Here is a 19,516-nt window from a genome sequence, read left to right on the forward strand (position 1 = left end):
AGGTGGAAGGTAACAGTATTCATTTGAGTGTTGGATTTTGTTCTCCTGTACCAGTGGTATCAGGTAGAGTGTTCTCCTTTTTACCTCCTGTTGAACTCCGGTATAACTCTGAATAAGGTTATTTTAATCTGAATACACTTGTAACTAACACACTTTGAACTAAGCATATTAGCTATGCAGCCAACACTGGCTTACAACCACTATACACTGATGACTTATGGTTAACATTCACATGTGATCAGTGACATCAATCAGCCTCAATAAACCCCCATTGTAAATGCAAGAAATAAAAGTATTAAACAAGTAGCATACCATGTATTAAAAAAACACTTTCTTAAATTCAGTTCTGACACTGATGCAAAAAGGGGAAAGATAATTACCATAAAATGGAAGCATGAAGAAGATTAACTAAATCAGCTGGCATTAGAAGACATTTTGACATATGTATTACACTCTTGCACTGTTTTGTACTGAAAATGTCATGTGACAAGTACACTTTAATAAAATGGACAACTAAACTTTTCTTTAGCTCCCTGCAGTCAATTATTGAAGCAATAGAGAACATTCTCTTAAATGTTGTGTTCCAACTGCATTTGTGAGGTTTTTTTTGCCATGTTCAATAACAGTGACAAAGAAATAAGAAAATCAGCAAAGTGTAACTGTACAAATGATACATGGATTACGCACTGGTGGTCAACCTTTTTTTTTTAGCTGGGACCCCAATTTTCAGTGGGCCTTTGTTCTTTAACCAAAAAAGAGGTTATTTCTAATAAAATGTAGTACATATTTGACAGATCATGGGACCTCACTTATGGGGTCCTAACCCAAAGCTTGCACACTTCTGGGATAATTCACCCTATTCTGTGAAATATAAAGATATCAAAAGTCCCAGAAAAGTACTGTGGCCATAAAAATCTGAGAAAACTTCTAATATATTTATAGTTTACAGTAATATCTAACAATCCAGTTACAAAGCTTAAAATAGTTTTTGTCAAACAACCTAAACATCCTAGTATTTTACTAATACCCCATTCGTACTGCACTAAAATCCCAGGTTTTTCTTGGTGCAGTATGAATGGTACAAGTGAAAAATGCCGGGTCTAAAAACCCGGGTCTTCAACCAGGGATTTATCGAGGGGTAATTCCCGGGTCGGAGCCGGGTTGCCTGCACTATGAATGGTGCAACCCGGGTTTTGGCGAGAGAGAGAGAGAGGGAGAGAGAGAGGGAGAGGGAGAGAGAGAGAGAGGGAGAGGGAGAGAGAGAGAGAGAGGGAGAGGGAGAGGGAGAGGGAGATTTTTCTTTCATATTCCAGCTTTCAGCCAATGAAAAGTGCTCTGGTGATGACTCCCACAAATTGCCAGGGCACAGACTTGTGCAGTATGAATGGGGTCAACCCGGGAAATTCCCGGGTCCAAGGTGCAGTATGAATGGTGTTTCTGAGCTGGGACGCTCCGAGCCCCTGCAAAAACCCGGCATCAAAAACCCGGGATATTGCAGGGGCAGCAGTATGAAAGTGGTATAACATTGATTTAAACATTTGTAGTATATTTCATTTTGTTTGTTCAAATATGTTTTTTAAAAAATAAGAGAAAGGAAAAATGTCATAGAGGTAGGATTTAGGAAGGGATCCATGTAAGTGGGGTGGTGATTAAATTTGTTAAGACAGCCCCTGGGTGTTTAATGAGCGGTTTAAACTCTGGCGGAGGCAACCAAGAGAGATGAATGAGGAATGAGCCACTTGAGCAGTTTATAATGTGCATGAACAACTGTGAATTATATTGCTGTCTTTTATACTTTCTAACATATCCAAAAGGAACAATGTAGTGAAAGATATTATCTTTATCACTCGCTGGCATCACTATTTCATATTTATCTATATACTTATCCATAACACTGATGCTTAATAAACTTGTTGTTTTTCACTTTAATTTGCCGATTATTGCCAAATTGTAAAATCAAATGTTGTATTCTAATGTAAAACAATCATAAATATTTATTTTCCTGTTATAGAACATTTTTGTTTTAACAGGTACGCTTTATATTGCATAAACAAGTTGTATTGCATTTATATTACTACAGCTCTTTTTTATTTTTATTTTAAGTAATGTGTATGATAGCAAAAGTCTTGGATGTTACCATCAAACCAAATGTTTAATATTCAATGTACAAACAAACTGCTCCTACCATTTATGTGTACTGCATTGTTATTGCAGGGAAACATATCGAAAGACCACATCTTTGATGATATTTGAAAGGTACTTTCAAGTCATTGTTGTGGTTTCTTCTAAAAGAAAGTCTTATATTAGAAGTGCCTGAAATATTCTAAAATTCATAAGGATAAACATATACAGCACTGTGTACCCAGGGATCATGTGAGATCTCTATATGAATATGAAAACCCGGGTGGATAAGGAATATATTTTTTTACTTAATGGGAAAGTTGTTCCTCCATTTAGATAGATATTTAAAAATCTATTAGTAATAATAGGTATTTTATGACCAGGCTGAATTAACAAACTTGATATCCAAATATGTTTCCATAATAGATCATTAAAATATGTCTTATACAGCAAAAATCTCTATAATAAATAGCATTAATCACTTAAGTTTATTGTATTGGTAATACATTTGTAAAGATATTAGGTCTACTTTACAGAATACTTGCATATTCCAGATAATCATAGATTTTTTAAATCACTATGTTTGTTCCCAGAAGAGTATTAAAGGGGTCTACAAAGTGGATGGAGAAGCATCTCCCACAAGTTGAGCCAATCAAATGTTTCTATGGTTGCCCCCTGACCCCTGTAATATCACTCCTTTTGTTAATTATCCATAATTAAAACGTATTTCTTCTAAAATAATTCTCTGTTTAGCCTCATTTATGGGCTTATGTAATTAGAGATGGGCAATCAATTCAGCAGATTCCAGAGAATGACCTCCCCTGACCCCACCGCCTGTCATGAATTCACAGAATCAGCATTGTTAAAGGTAAAAGATAAATTGGTATTTACACTCATAGCCTCCCTGTTATTGGAAACCAACCCAGGTTAACTAGTGCTGGGGCTCGTTGAGGAGTTAGAAAATATGGTACGCAGCCCATTTTGTGGTTATTTATTTTATTTACTTTAAACAACACAACAACTGGGGGTAAATGTATGAACCTCTGGATTCTTCAACTCCGGCGAGTTCAGCGTCTTCAGCGCTTAAATTTAAAGCGGCCCTGCCTTGTAAAGGGAGAGGCAGCGCCGCTTTAAATTTAAGCGCTGAAGACGCTGAACTCGCCGGAGTTGAAGAATCCGGAGGTTCATACATTTACCCCCTGGACTCTGTTTATTATATGTAGTAATTTTGTGTATGAAGTGTTTTATTAAATTATCTGATCTCCGCCAGCTTAAAGCTGGTGCACCTGAATTTGCGCCCTCTTCAACCCATCTAATTTCATTAACTTCACTCTGTACACTGAGAACTATACTGTAAAACGTGGTCCAACAGTACAATTACTCCGTACTTAGCCAGTAATTCTGTCCAACTTCTGTTCTCTACCTGTTCTCCTCTGCAAATACACATATCCTGTTCTGCAAATTCTTGTGCCCTGGCAGAAATCTAAGGACACAGCAGGTTTAGAACAGTCAATGAGGCCATTTTTCAAGTTGTAAGTTACCTCCAACAAGAACAACATTGAAAATATTGTTTTCTACTGTACAGAAGCACCAGACTTGATTTATTGATGGTCCCTGTTTGAGACATTTTATCAGATTGATAAAAGGCTAAAGGAGAAAACTAGTAAATGCTCTACTTTTATTCTTTCTTTTCCCGGCATCGGCTATGGTGAGTTAGCCATACGTGGGCTTCCATCATTCACAGAAAGGAAATTAAGGCAAGCACATGTGCATATAGCAAGAAAACCCCAACCTCTTCCAAAAAGAGAACAATGTCATTTCCAATACTGCTAATCCTGTTTTGGGCACAAACTATATCAAATTGTTATTCAAAGAGTTAAATTGGACATAAGTATTGAAATATTGTCTGATTCGGAAATGAAGAGCTGATGTAGAAATCTTTAATAATGTCAAATCCAAAGGACCTTACATTGCTTTTAATTTCAAGAATACAAAAAGAGGCCGAATATAATGTCGGCATGCTCACATCAATCATTCCAAAACACCCCTACATGTCTTCCAATTGCTAAGGAATTCCACTGCATGCGCTCAGTCCCACACTTGCCACAAAATGCACCCACATGTACCTAGACCCCACAAGTCATCAGATCCCACATGTACTTCAAAACACTTCCACATGACCTACCAGACCTACTTACATGCCCCTCAAATGTCCCCACATGCCCCCTAGACCTCACCACATGCCTTTTATATGCCGATCAGACTTCACCCACCCTTATATCTCCATAAGCACTCACCACATGACCCTTACATGTCTATCTGACCTCTACCGCGTGCCCAGCCTCCCTACCCACATACCCCTTACATGCCCATCTGATCTTCGCATATTTCCTTTCCATGACCATGAGACCTCCTCATATGCCTGTTACATGCCCCTTACATCAGAACTACACAACATGCCTCTTACACTTTCTCCACATGACTTCTCACACCTTTTCCCCTTACTTTGGAATATGGAGCCTGCAGGGAAAGGAAGGAGAGCACACTGCACTCCCTCCACTTCCTTTTTTTCGTGACCTCCCTGCATTGTGCAGAGGAGGTCACATGATGAGGAAGTCATGCTCCTGCACAGACTCATTCTATGCAACAAAGTAGAGAATAAGTTAGGAGTTGTGTGCTGGGGACCACAGGTGAAGGCTCAGCTGGTGATGCTCACCATTGGCTTCAAAGGTTAAAATGGAAAACATAAATAAAAACCAATATTTACAATAATTCAAGTCATACCCTACAACACCATTAATGATGTAAAAAGATACAATAGTTTTTACAAATGCTAGTCCTGTAAAGAAGTTAATGGTTCTAATGCAGCCTCATTTTTATGTAACTTGTGATGCATAGTTTTATGTGATTATAATTCACTTCTCCTTGATTTTTAACACATTAATTGCTGGTCTATATGAGAAAAGACAGACAGGTACATTGTTTTGTTACACTTGAGGCACAATGATGTTTTTTTTTATGTAGGGTTAATTCCATTTACTTCATTGATCGTACCTTATACACTCTTTTTTTTTACTAGACTTACTACTTTTCTTACGGTGTACAACACAGAGTGAATCAGGCAGCTTGTTCTAATTGCAAATTTATATTGTAGTGCTCATGCATTACCACCATATTATTGACCTGCAGTTAAATCTTTATGTATCTATGTATAAATATTACTTTCATTTTATTCCCTTTATTTTTTTTTCTGCAACATATTTTCCCTTTTAGATTTGCTTTACAGTAATGACCTCAATTTTTCATTTCCTACAGAGAGAAAATGTCTGAGTTGTAATTATGATCTTTAAAAGGCATCTAGATGCTACAAAGACCCTTCAAAAGATCAAAGAAATTATTGAGATTAAATTGTAATAAGGTAAGACAGACAATTATATGTAGTACATAGAACAGGGATAAAGATGAAACAGGGGTTTCTTTTATTATTGTATTTTTACTAGGCACAAATGTATATTCTTTATTTATAATGATAGAGAGAGGAGCAGAACGAAGGGACCTCTAACTGAGGCTACATCTTAAGTACAGAACCAAGCAATGTTTCTGAGCTGTGCGAGGTTTTCCATTTTCCTGGTAACTGTCTGAAAGGTGCATTCGTTCTGATAAGTGCATAGCTTAATGCAAGGACATAGTTCAACACATAAAATGAGGAAAGCAAGGTATATCTGTACATATTTTTCCATTGTGGTAAATGTCTGCAAAAGATTGAGATTTCTTTCTGTCCTTATTCATTTTTTAAAATGTCTTTTAAAATGTCACTTTGTTGTTTTAATATATTAGTGTTCTAACACAACTGTATTAATACTCAAGTGGTGTATTTATATTGTATTAATTAGTTCTAGGTAACTAGTACTCCTTTGCACTACAAGGATTTGCTCCTGCTTCCTCACAGCAATAACATTTAACCGAAAGAGAAAGGTCAGCATGGTGGCTTAGTGGTTAGCACTTATGCCTCACAGTGCTGGGGTCATGAGTTTGATTCCTGGCCATAGCCTTATCTGTGTTTATATGTTCGTTCCGTATTTACGTGGGTTTCCTCCCACACTCCAAAACCATAATTGTAGATTATTTTCGGGGCCGTCTTAACAACATTATAGGCTCTCGGGCAAAGCAATCACCCACTTAGGAACATATTAGTTTATTATTTGTAAGTTAAATACTGGCTGTTTTTTCATGTAGCACACAAATCCTTGATAGCTTTATTTTTACACTGAAATGTAAAGTTGATCTAGGACATGCTCTACCTAACTATAAATCTGCCATCACATTTTTAAATTTACCTCCTCCTTCAATGCAACATAGTTTTGCCAAGGTGCAAAGTTACTACTTTTTTTGCTTTCCTTTCCCTAATGAATCAGACCCAATTTGTCTGCACATTATTTAATTTTAAATGTTTGGCATGATAAAAAAAAACAGGAAACGTGAAAGGTTTAGGAATGAAAACTTGCACATACCAACTGGTTTGCAGATTGCAATTAACAACATTTAAACTAATGTTGTGTCACCCAGACCTTTTTGTTGCAGTATGTTAGATCTCAGCACAGTAATTAACTTTTGCATAATAAATACATACTACATTAATTACAATCCCCGAAAGGAGTATGTGTGAGTTATAGCTATTATGCATGCCTCCTATTTTCCAAGTAGGCTTTAACCCTTTAACCAATAAATTACAGTTAACTGTAAAAACACAACTTTTATAGAAAAACCATAACTGAAGGGAAAATAAAATTGGTTGTCACTAAATCCTGTGGGCATAAACTATTTTATTTTTTTTACAGAGAAAGTATGTGTATTGATATGTGTTATATGTGCTATACTTCCAGTAGTCAAGTGTACAAAAAGAAAATCAATGGAAAATGTGAATTGCAAACGGTGATTAGCCTATTTTGCAGAAGTAAGGGCTTACAATTGTTCACAGTAATGCAACACTATTGCAGCAAAGTATAAAACAGAAATATTACCAAGACTGTAGTGAATAGGGATAGACATGAGAAGTGAGAGATCTCCAGCTTACAAGTAGATTGGTTAGAAAGTTTGAATAAATGCTTGGGGGCATATTCAATTCTTGGCGTTATAGCCAAAAATCTTGTGGCGCGCGCACTATTACCGTTATTACAATAGTGCGCGTAAATACCGTTATTGGGGTAGTTTTCTCACTGGATTTCAGCACGCGGCTCAGGGAGCTGCGAGCTGAAATCCAGCTTACTATTACCGTAATATCGGTAACAGTTTTAATGCAGCAAGGAATTCAAATAATTGATTATGCCCGTTATAGTTAAATCTGAAGAAAGCTTAGGTATTAATTGGCAGATCAATGTATTGTCAATGAGGGCATGATTTGAAAAACTCGAGTTCCTTTTTAAATTCTGACAATGTATAGACAAATAAATAAAAACATATAAATAAAATGACAGCGGTGTAATGGAACAATATTGTATCACTCAGCATTGTTCTTTGAAGTGTTACGGTTTGTTTTATGTGGATATACAGGTGAGTAGCACTTGGTACATTAGTGGACATCAGTGTAGTGATCTGGTGAGAAACTTCTGTGTCTTTATGTCCCGGCCAAACTCACACAGTGCAGCTCTGGGTATGTTATTCAGTAGCACCACTGAATCCTACAGTTCCAACTTGCATTTACATTGCGCCATCATAGCGGACATAGCTAGGGCGTATGTCAAATGCAAGTTTGATACTTCCTAAGATATATATGCCATGATAGCATATGATCAGAATCTTAAACATCGTTCTCCAAATAGTTCTGCTGACACGAAGGAGACTCACAAGTATCTGTTAACACAAACGCAATCTTATCTTCATAGGGTAATTATACCAAAACAACTTTCGTTTTATTCACTAAAACAACATCACAACTTTTCAGTTGCTATAAGAAACAGTGTTAACATAACAGCCATTCAACATTAATATCTAAACTTAGAAATGAGAGTGATAAAACTGAACTGTTTATTCATTGAAACCTATGCGCAATTTCAAAAAATTGCCCAGTGCTTCAGGTTTCTACTATACATACGTCTCAAACAGATAAAGAAATGTATTTCATAGAGACACCCATATGTTTGTCTTTAGCTCAACATGATATGCTCGATGCCTCAGTCTTGAAGGACTGAGAGTTACTGTTAAAGCAAGAAGGTCAATTGGTTTGACAGTTGTCTAATTTAAAGTTGGAAGCCGTATATTGATTGTCGGAGAAAGCATTTGATTCATCTGTTTGAGGATGCCTACACATATTTCCCTATAAATGATTGAAGTTCTAATTACTGTATTTCCAAGGCCTTGTCAAGATCCTACAAAGTGTGCCATGTATAATCCTATATCACTACTGATGATTGACCTAAAGTTCCTGCTAAACATTTTAGCTACCACAATAAAACAAGTAATATTTTCTGTTTTAGATAGGCATCATACCTGGGAAGCAGACATCCTTTAATATCAGGAGCATATATGAGAATATCCAATGCCCTCATAAAAGCTCTGATGAAAAAACATTGGCTTTCCTAGGTGTCACCAAAACTTTTGACTCTGTTGAGTGGCCATACCTTATATCTAATCTCATTGCTTCTTAATTTGGAAAGAGGCTTAGCCAAGGGATAGATATGCTTAATAAGAAATCCATTACTCTTGGTTAGAGGCAGAGACTGTGAAACACAGTAAGCCCAGTAAGCACGTCAGGAGAGGCGCTGGAGATTCCAGAGTGGTCCCTGGACAGAGGCATTATATATTGATGCCCTTTTATTATAGGCAATCACTATGGAACACCCAGGAGCTCATGTGAGATCAGAAATAGGTATAAAAGGTTTGCAGTGTCAGGATTGGAAGAGAAAAATAAGGCTTTATGCCAATGACATGACATCATTCCTAGGGAGCTCTACGGGAACTTACATATTTTGCACACACTTCAGAAGATATTAGACTGATCTCAACACTCCCATAGAAGATTGACACAATTATAAATGGTCCATAGGATTTACATGACTTGCCCGCTTCCAGGTCACACCAGACCAGTGAGCCCTAAATAATATAATCAAGCTGCAACCTTTTATCATGTGAAATGGATATGACCTGTGGGCGCCGTAGCCGCTGCTCCTCCTGCAATGATGGCAGTTCACCTACTGTACACAGCCATTTACATTTGCACCATCTGCGAACTAGCAGAGATCAGTTACTTTTGCCTACCAGCTCACAAGTAGGCACACTTTCCCAATGTAAAGCAAAGCTTCAAAAATACAAAAGTGGCACATAATAAAGTCAATCCCAATGTCCTCTCACTCACATGATTAAATTAAACTAAACGTGAGGCTCAATCCAACAGTATTTTAGGGGAAACCTGCACATTTTTATTTTGTAAATAGTGGGGTCCTACAGTGGTGGGATGTTGGACTTTTGATGCGATGTTTCCACTTTTGTACAGTGCACCCCCCCCCTTCAGATTTCCTACCTTTCTGCACACCTAAGGGCACTTCTAGTTCACTGACTAGAGTTTCCTGAAAGCAGAGAGTAGACTTGCACCTTGATAGGTGCAGGGTGGATAATCACCTAGGAGAACAGGTGAAAAAGCAAGGTGCTTTACACTGTGCATCAAGTGCACATCCTAAATTAGGTCCAATCAATGTATCTACAGGTGTATAAATTGTATCTCAGCTATGTTTACTTTAAGACAGTGGAAGATTTAATGCTGCCCATGACGCTTTAATGAAGCTTACACTTTATCAAGCGTTTAGCGAGGCCAAGTACGACACCTTGGGGGAGATATTATATCAAGCAATTATGGAAATAAGTAATAATGTCCTGGTTAAATATTCACTGTATGCATTGCATGTCACATTAAACCCCATGATAATCAGTGCTTACGGCCTCATTATAAGCTCTAGAGGTATGTATTAAGCTGCAGTACTTTGCAACAACCTTAGAAAAGCTGTAATCATGATTATGAGATATTTATATTCAGCTGAGGGGGTACTAGTGCTTTCTGGCAGGTGTTGTTAGTGTTAAGTTATTGTAGAGGTCACAAATGCGTGCGTATAAATGCAAGATATTGGGTATTTCAGTGATACTATAGCAACCACAGAAAACTATGCAGGGTGTTATGTACTTCTATTTAAAATATAATATTTTTCAGCTTCGTTTGGGTTAATTACAGGTCTGTCCCCTCACACTAATTAGTGTTCCCCTCATGTATCATTAAGGGAGCACTTAACTAAGAACCCCATCATTATCGTAGATGAGTGGAACTTCTAAATGGATGTTACAGTGCTGGAAGGCAGAAGGAATCTGGTCCGCTGCATTCCATTGACTGTAGATTACTTCCACATAACCTAATATCATCTTTAACTAGATCTCCGAGGCCAATAACTGTTGTTCATTTAATTTTTAGGGGTTCCCTGCACATTCATTTAAGATAAAAGTTTGGGTTCCAGTGATTAGACCCTCAACATGACTGATGGGGCACTGATAAATACAAGTGTGGAGAACACCCTTTAACTGTGTAGCTCTCCATTTATTTTTTATGATATAATTACATGTATCTATTTATATTTCCTACAAATAACTTTAAAGTATTAATAGGAAAACAGTCCCATAGTATTTTAGTAATAGACCATTAACCTTACCTGCAATACCGAAGCTCCACTGTGAAGAAACTGCAGACCACTCTCTGCTGAATCGATTCCACCAGTAGCTAAAATAGGAAACCCTGGAATGGCATGGGCAATTGCAGAAACTGCCCTCAGGGCAATTGGTCTGATTGCATTCCCTAAAAAAACAAAAAAAATGAACATTTCTGGTCACGCACAAAGAAAAAAACACAAACACAGTGTATTGATGAAAAATGTGTAAAGTATAGCATAAAAATAGTACAACAAAGGCAAAAAAGTATTGCATATACTGCAGTAAAATTTTTCATTACTATAATATCAACTTTCAGGGAATAGACAATGATTATGTTATGTGATAATGTAAAATAAAATGTTCATTCAAAATGTCAACATCCTCATATAAATAAAACTATATATGTGTAATATATTATACCTATAAAAGTAAACCGTCATGACAAACTGTACTCAGACAAATGCCTTTGCAACTGCTTTCTGGTACAATTGCTTGCAAAATAGAGAAGCTATTGCTCAAATGAGACCTAGCTTTAGGAATGATCATTAACTTTATGGTTAGGTTTATGTGATGATGCAGATTAGGTTTTATTTAGGGAAGGTAAAGCCTGGATTTAGACAACAGGGAGAACCAGAGGACCAGAGAAGCAACTGGGAATGTAGATAGCAATGAAACGTTTTCAAGCAGCTCCTTGTGACTAGCATAGGAGAAATTGATCAAATGATCACTTACAGTATAATTTAACAATACAGTTGTAACAAAAACTGTAGATGGTTCTCAGATAAAGATGAAAAAATATAAAAGCAAATAAAGATCTTCATGTAAACTGAATTTTATAGAAGGTTCAACGATTAATGTTAGAGATGGGCAAATCAAATTCAAAAGTAGCCAATTCACAGAGATTTGGTAAATTTGGATGTAAAGAACCCAATAAGAACCCAATAAGTACGCATTAATAAATGTCACAAAAGGCAATGACAGAAACTGGATGACATGTGTAAACTGCTGCATCCTTTTACTGAGTCAACCAAATTTGTTAGAAGGGATGATTGTCATTAGTGACATCATATTTATTATTTTCCTTTTAGAGCGACTGTTAAACTATATTTAGGATTTATAGGGTGATTCTGCAGACACCTCTAAGAGGAGTTGGGGAAGAATATGACCAAAGGCCAAGGCAGCTCCCTTTTTGCCTGCTGATCATCATTTAAAAAAATAGACTTATGTATGAAAAGGACAAAATAAAATTATTATTATTATTATTATTATCATTTATTTATAAGGCACCACAAGATTTCTGCAGCGTGGCACACAGCACAAGACAGTAGACCATACAGGGTAAAACAGATCAGAACAATAAATGAGTAATACCAAAACTCCCGGAGCACCAGGCATAGCAATTATGGTGAGGCTGGTGCAGAAAAAATGGTATGGAGACAGGAGGGGAGGGGGCCCTGCTCGTTAGAGCTTACGTACTAAGGGGAGGGCAAACAGACATAAGACGCAAACGGAGTCAGTCGGGATCAAGCGCAGGAGGAGCGAGAAGGAAATTATTGTAATAAAAACTAAAGAAACTAACACATAAATTAATTACTACATTGACTAAAATGACAAAAAAAATCAATACATTTTTCTATATACAAACAAAACTTAATGTCACAATACTGGCGCATTAGCTGAAGTTTAATGACTGATGTAACAAATTGAAAAAAGAGTCAGTATACTGAGCAACTCAAGATTGTCCCAAACATAGATTTTCGGATGTAAGTCTGGTTGGCACAAGGTGGGTAGACAGATGTTAACGGGGTCAGTAGAAAATTGGATAGTCAGGCGTTAGCCGGTGCTAATTAGCATTGGGATTGGAAATTGGGGCAAACCAGAGCAGCTAGAAATAGAAACATACAGGTTTTGTGATTCATATATCTCTAATGTACTGCACCATCCCAGGGGCAAACGCAGGATTCGAGAAGAGGGGTTTCCATGCCACGATACCAGTGGGCGTGACCAGCATGTGTAGAGGCGTGGCCACAGACACACACCGGGTCAAACACACAGACATGTAAACTGTCCCATACACAGATAAGCACAGACACACACATACACAAACACACACAGGATCAAACACACAGACATGTAAACTGCCATATACACAGATAATCATAGACAAACTCATACACACAGGAACAAATGCACAGACATGTAAACTGCCATATACACAGATAATCATAGACAAACTCATACACACAGGAACAAACACACAGACATGTAAACTGCCATATACACAGATAATCATAGACAAACTCATACACACAGGAACAAACACACAGACATGTAAACTGCCATATACACAGATAAGCACAGACACACACATACACAGACATGTATGCTGTCACATACACAGACAAACACAGACTCACAGACACACAGACACACACACACACACACACACACACACACACACATTCTTACCTTCTTCTTCTGCTGCCTCCTGCATAACACCCATGCTGGCCGTGTGGGAGGAAGGGGCAGAGCCAATCTGCGGGCAGAGAGCTGAGCTCACACAGCAGGGGACTGACTGGGAGATGATCCCAAGCTGCAAGCAGTAGTGGCATCCCAGGTAGGGCAGGGGTTTCTGGGGACTAGTGAACCCCCCCTGGGTGCGCCCCTGCATCCATAGCACAAAGGGAAATAAATTGATCAACACTGTCCCAGCTCTATTCATAGACTACAAATTGTGAGTTTCTGTTGAATGGCAAAGCAGAATCAGAACTTGAAGACTGTACAGCTGGTCCTTCACACCTCTATGATATGGGCCTGTTCTGTTGCAAAACATGCACAAAATATAGCTGCAATTTAGATTATCTTTACTAGTAGCAAAGTATGGGTTTCCAGAACAGTAACTGATAACCATGAAACTTTTTATATTTGGGGAGAAGATCATCACAATTCATTTCAAGACAATTTGTTGGTGCAGAAAAACAAACGACAGTGGCAAATATGAAGATCTGTTGTAAAGAAATATTAAAGGCCAGTACATTTAAAATTGATCAAATACAACACTAATACCTGTAATATTCACCTCTTTGTAAAATAAAAACTACTATACGACTTAGGAAATTAAGTTGCATCTTTTCAGGTAGCTGATTGCAAGCTATTTGCTTATGTAATAAACTAGTAGCTATATAAGTGAACCCCTACAGTTTTCTCTAATAACTTTTCTTCCAAAGGAATATGGATATATCAGAGCACAGTGGTAAAGTCATCTGTTACAGATCATTATCTATTCCACATAGTGTGGAATTTCCCTGTGTATCATTGAACTGAACCTTACAGCCATATAACTCCGTGATCCAATTCATTCTCTCCTGGTTGCCAGGACTGCAATTAGGATTCTGCAGCCCTGTGTTACCAAGTTCAACTGATTGGTATTAGTGACATTTTATTTATTCTGCTCCTGTTAGTTGTTTATGGTTCTGACCTACTCAATTTTGTAGATGACAGATGAGTTGATATTTTAAAAAATGTTATTGGCTAGTTGAATTTCCTTTGATTTCCATATGGGTTGGGTGGAAATCTCTAACAACAAAGAAAGATTAACGGAGATGTTTTTTTTTATATAGATAGACACAGATATTAATACACTGATATTCATAGATATTTATACATTGTCCCCACACACACAAAATAGACCCTTAAATCTTCTTTCCAATTTTACTCTTGGTACAATCTAGAAACACTCACAAGGTCAATACCCTGCTAAATCCCTATATTTGGCAACCAAGTGTTATCATTCTGTTAAGAATCTGTTTAGCTACAAACTTTAATAGAGGGTTAACACTAAAACTATAACCACAAGACAACAAATTGGGAATATCATTAATTTTACTTAATATTCATAAGTTATAAGCAAAAACAGATTAACAAAACTGTACTAATGATTGTGTATAATTTTAGACAGTTTAGGTAGGTAGTAAAAAGGACAATAGTGCTATACAACAATTTGTTGTTTTCATACTGAAGCAGCTTGAAAACGTTTGAATTCATTTAAAGTTACATTGTACTATGACTTCTTTCAAAAAAAGAAATTAAAAAGACAGGAGGAGAAAGACTATGGGCCCTATTCAGAGTTGAACATAGATCAATTTTGGTATAAAAATATAACTTCCTGTACTGTACTTGTGTACCAAAATGCATCCTTATCTAGGTTTGTGTATCTGAGAGGTGGAATGGGGGCGGGCAAATATAAGGTGAGTACAGAAAGGGCATGTACACGTAAGTGTAACTGAATGATACTTAGACACATCCCCAGATTCGCTCCCTAGGCAAATATTTTACAGGAGTAAAGAGAAGTGATTATGATGATGACACCAGTAGCACCATCTAGTCTCTTCTGCATTACTGTAGACTCCTCCAGTTGATCGTAAGCCATTCATTGGCATTTCTTCTGTCTTAAAACAAATTGCGGACGCCTATTCAGATTACTTATTAGCCATTTCCATCTGGACTACTGCAGGAAAGAAGATTCCCATTGGATTTCTAAAACAGTAAATGACTGATGTGGGGGTGTTCATTACATTTTATATGGAAAATACGACTTCTAACCTAGGTCTTGTGTCAGTCCACCTTGTACAACCATGGTGTTATGTCTTATGCTAAATCTTTTGCTGTTTCTTCACTCACATGTCTGTAATTCATACTTAGCTGTAATTGTTTGCTCATAACTATCCGTGCATGTGTTAATTGTAATTATGCATCTGTTATTATCTTCACCTGCTTCTGTTATTATGTTTATTATATTCCTGTATATAATATCTATAAGATGATTGCACATGGCTACACAATCGTTGGTGTCCTATAAATAAATGATGATGATTATGATGTCTCTCTCTTCTATAAATAACAGTCAAAACACTATTCTCTCTTGTGCATATGGCACTTCATTACATTACATTGCAGTGGTTGAAAAATACATTTAGAAGTGTCGGTGTGAAAAATGTAATGGAAATATAAGTTAATGGAATTTGATAGTTTTACAAAGATGGCAGCAGGAGAAGTGACGGTACAACATACCACCGTATACACCCCCACTCCCACTAAATTGTGTGTGTGTCTGTGTGTGTGAAAAAAAAAACCAAGCTGCAGCGCCACCTGCTGGGCGGAGTTATACACTGACCTACTAAATTCTTAGTGTGAGTGTGGAAAAAAAACCTCAGAAAGGGCTGAAATTTGGTATACTAAGATGTTTTTAATTCGTTAATTTAATTTGTTAATTGTTAAAAGTGTTTATAAAGATTTAAAAAATATATATATATATTTCTTGAAGGAGAAGTGACAGTTGGGAGTGGTTGGTGGTTGCCGGAGGTGACATTGGGGAGTGGTTGGTGGTTGCCGGGGGTGACAGAGCGAGAGGAGTGTGATACTCAGGACCGCTGAGAGAGATCCCTGTGTCTGGATAGACATCTGGATAGATGTGGCGATAAAGATGAAGGATGAGGTGATGGAGAAAAATGATGAGGTGGTGACATGTGGACAAAACCACGTTAAAAAGGGGCGTTTATGTCGGGAAGTAACGCTCTTCCCCTGAGGAGGCCTGGCCTAGCCCCAAATGCATGACAAGAACCTTTTTAACACCTTAAGTAGCTTGATTTGACTAGAATGCATGAGTATCATGCACGGGTTAACTTGTGTATATATATATAATATAGGTGGATGGAATGCATTAGTATTATAGTGAAGGCAGTAGATATGATGGTATTGCATACCACTGTATACACCCCCACTTCCACCACTGTATGTATATATATATATATATATATATATATATATATATATATATATAATGTAAGTGAATGGAATGTGATAGTTATCACATTTACGAAGTCCAAGAACCCTTGGACCAGCCTAATTTGGCGTTACCTGCTTGGGAGGCGCAGAATCTTATGACAGGGATGGTTTTCACCAGAGGCCCCAGGAAGGAGATATGGACTTGGCTGCTCCAGTGCCGCAGGTTGTGATGCTCCTAGCTGGTGTCAGGCAAGGTCGAGAGGAGAACCTGGTACAGAAGTGATGGACAAGGGCTGTGCAGAGATATTGAGATTTGAAACAGATCAGGAGCAATACAGCGGAAAGTGGAGGAGATGCAGGAATAGCAAAACACTGTAGTTAGTACTGGCCAGTGTGAGAAGCTGCGGCAGATAGTATTCCTAGGTCCGGAAATGCTGGAAAGGCACAGATATTGGTTCAGAAACTGTGTTACGATCTGATGCAGGTGTTCAATAATACTGAGAGCACTGTAGCTAATTCAAGAGAGTACACTGAACTGCGGCAAGTTGTATACTGTATATGGTCCAGGGGTGTTGCTGAACATAGATACTGGATGAGGAACAGTATAACAGTATGCGGCAGAAATACAGTGATTGCCGAGGACGCTGTAGCAAGTACCCGGGAGTACAAGGAACTGCGGCAGGCTGTATATTTAGGTCTAGGGTTATTGGTGAATCTAGATCAGGATCAGTATAGCAGTATGTGGCAGAAATACAAGGACTGCTGAGGACACTGTAACAATACCCGGGAGTACAAGGAACTGCGGCATGCTGTATATTTAGGTCTAGGAGTATTGGTGAAACTAGATCAGGATCAGTATAACAGTATGTGGGAGAAATACAAGAATTGTCGAGGACACTGTAGCAAGTGTCAAAAATTACTGGTAGCGCAGGGAGCCTGGAGCAACACGTCCACAAAGTAGATGAGACTCAAAAAACTAACAATCAGGGATTGATACAGGTGTCTTTAAGTAGTGTAGCCACTAGAGGGCATCAACCAATAGGTAAGAATAGGAGTAATTAAAGGAATATGTCTGTGCGTGCGCAAGATGGCATCGGCGAGCGAAGACCGCAGCGTATCTCCGGTGGGGAAGGACAAGGAGGTATCCTCCAAGTAAGTAAGCTAGGACTTGACTGAAGCCTCGGCTGGACCGGCACATGACAAGAGTATTACAGTGAAGGCAGTAGGAGAAGTGGCGGTATGGCATACAACCATATATACATCCACCTCCACCACCGTATATATAAATATTTATATATATATATATATATATATATATATATATATATATATATATATAAAAAGGGTGTGCACCGGCCACTTTTGGTGTTTTGGGTTTTGGGTTCTGATTAGCTTGAGGTTTTGGGTTCTGATTTGTTTTGCCAAAACACCCCACGAAAGGTTTTGGTTCTGATTTTGGGTTTTGGGTTCTGATTTTATTTTTAAAAAAGCATAAAAAGTGCTAAAATCCATATCTTTGGTTTTTTTTCACTCCTACACTACTATTAACCTCAATAACATTAATTTCCACTAATTTCCAGTCTATTCTGAACACCTCACACCTCACAATATTGTTTTTAGTCCAAAAGGTTGCACCGAGGTAGCTGGATGTCTAAGCTAAGCGACACAAGTGGGCGGCACAAACACGTGGCCCATCTAGGAGTGGCACTGCAGTGGCAGACAGGATGGCAGTTTGCAAGAGTTTGCTAGAGGTGCAAGATGGAATTGTCCTTGGGCCCTCCCACCCACCCTGATGTTGTTGAAATAGGACATTCGCACTTTAACAAACAAATCAGGAACAGTGAACGTAGTTTAATCTCTGGTACTAATATTTCTGGACTGCAAGAACAGTGAACGTAGGTAAATATTGCAGTACTAATATTTCTGGACTGCAAGAACAGTGAACGTAGGTAAATATTGCAGTACTAATATTTCTGGACTGCAAGAACAGTGAACGTAGGTAAATATTGCAGTACTAATATTTCTGGACTGCAAGAACAGTGAACGTAGGTAAATATTGCAGTACTAATATTTCTGGACTGCAAGAACAGTGAACATAGGTAAATATTGCAGTACTAATATTTCTGGACTGCAAGAACAGTGAACGTATTTTTATTTTGCAGTACTAATATTTCTGGACTGCAAGAACAGTGAACATAGGTAAATATTGCAGTACTAATATTTCTGGACTGCAAGAACAGTGAACATAGGTAAATATTGCAGTACTAATATTTCTGGACTGCAAGAACAGTGAACGTAGGTAAATATTGCAGTACTAATATTTCTGGACTGAAAGAATATATTGCACTAGAATTTTTTTTATACTTTTTAAATCATTTTTTAATATTTTTTTTAAAAGATTTTTGTATAATTTTTTTATATATTTTTTTAATTATTTTTGTATAATTTTTTTGTTATTTTTTTTATGAGTTTTTAAAATTTTTAAAATAACTATGGACTTAGCAGAACAAAGCACAGGACACAGCACCACTGGACTCAGCAGGAAAGAGCACTGGACCAAAGCACCACTGGACTCAGCAGGACAGAGCACTGGACAAAAGCACCACTGGACTCAGCAGGACAGAGCACTGGCCAAAAGCACCACTGGACTCAGCAGGACAGAGCACTGGCCAAAGCACCACTGGACTCAGCAGGACAGAGCACAGGACAAAAGCACCACTGGACTCAGCAGGACAGAGCACTGGCCAAAGCACCACTGGACTCAGCAGGACAGAGCAAAGGACAAAAGCACCACTGGACTGATCAGCAGGACAGAGCACCACTACAAACTCCAACTTCCCTCTTCCCTGATCTGAGCCCCAATGAAGATGGCGGGCGCAAGCGGCGAATTTATGCAATCCGAGTTTCGCGAGATCCGATGCGAGAT

The 19,516-nt window shown here is 37.9% G+C and overlaps 1 protein-coding gene across 2 annotated transcripts in view; it reads right to left on the reverse strand.

Moving 5' to 3' along the window:
* DPYD (dihydropyrimidine dehydrogenase) overlaps positions 1-19,516 on the reverse strand; it is an 816,112-nt gene that overhangs the window by 128,923 nt on the left and 667,673 nt on the right. For both annotated transcript variants that reach the window (XM_075182332.1, XM_075182333.1), the window contains one exon: positions 10,809-10,951. In XM_075182332.1, the coding sequence (XP_075038433.1) occupies positions 10,809-10,951 (143 nt within the window). The remainder of the gene's footprint in view (positions 1-10,808; positions 10,952-19,516) is intronic.

Source organism: Mixophyes fleayi, chromosome 8, assembly GCF_038048845.1.
Source record: "Mixophyes fleayi isolate aMixFle1 chromosome 8, aMixFle1.hap1, whole genome shotgun sequence".
Classification (NCBI taxonomy): Eukaryota; Metazoa; Chordata; class Amphibia; order Anura; family Limnodynastidae; genus Mixophyes; species Mixophyes fleayi.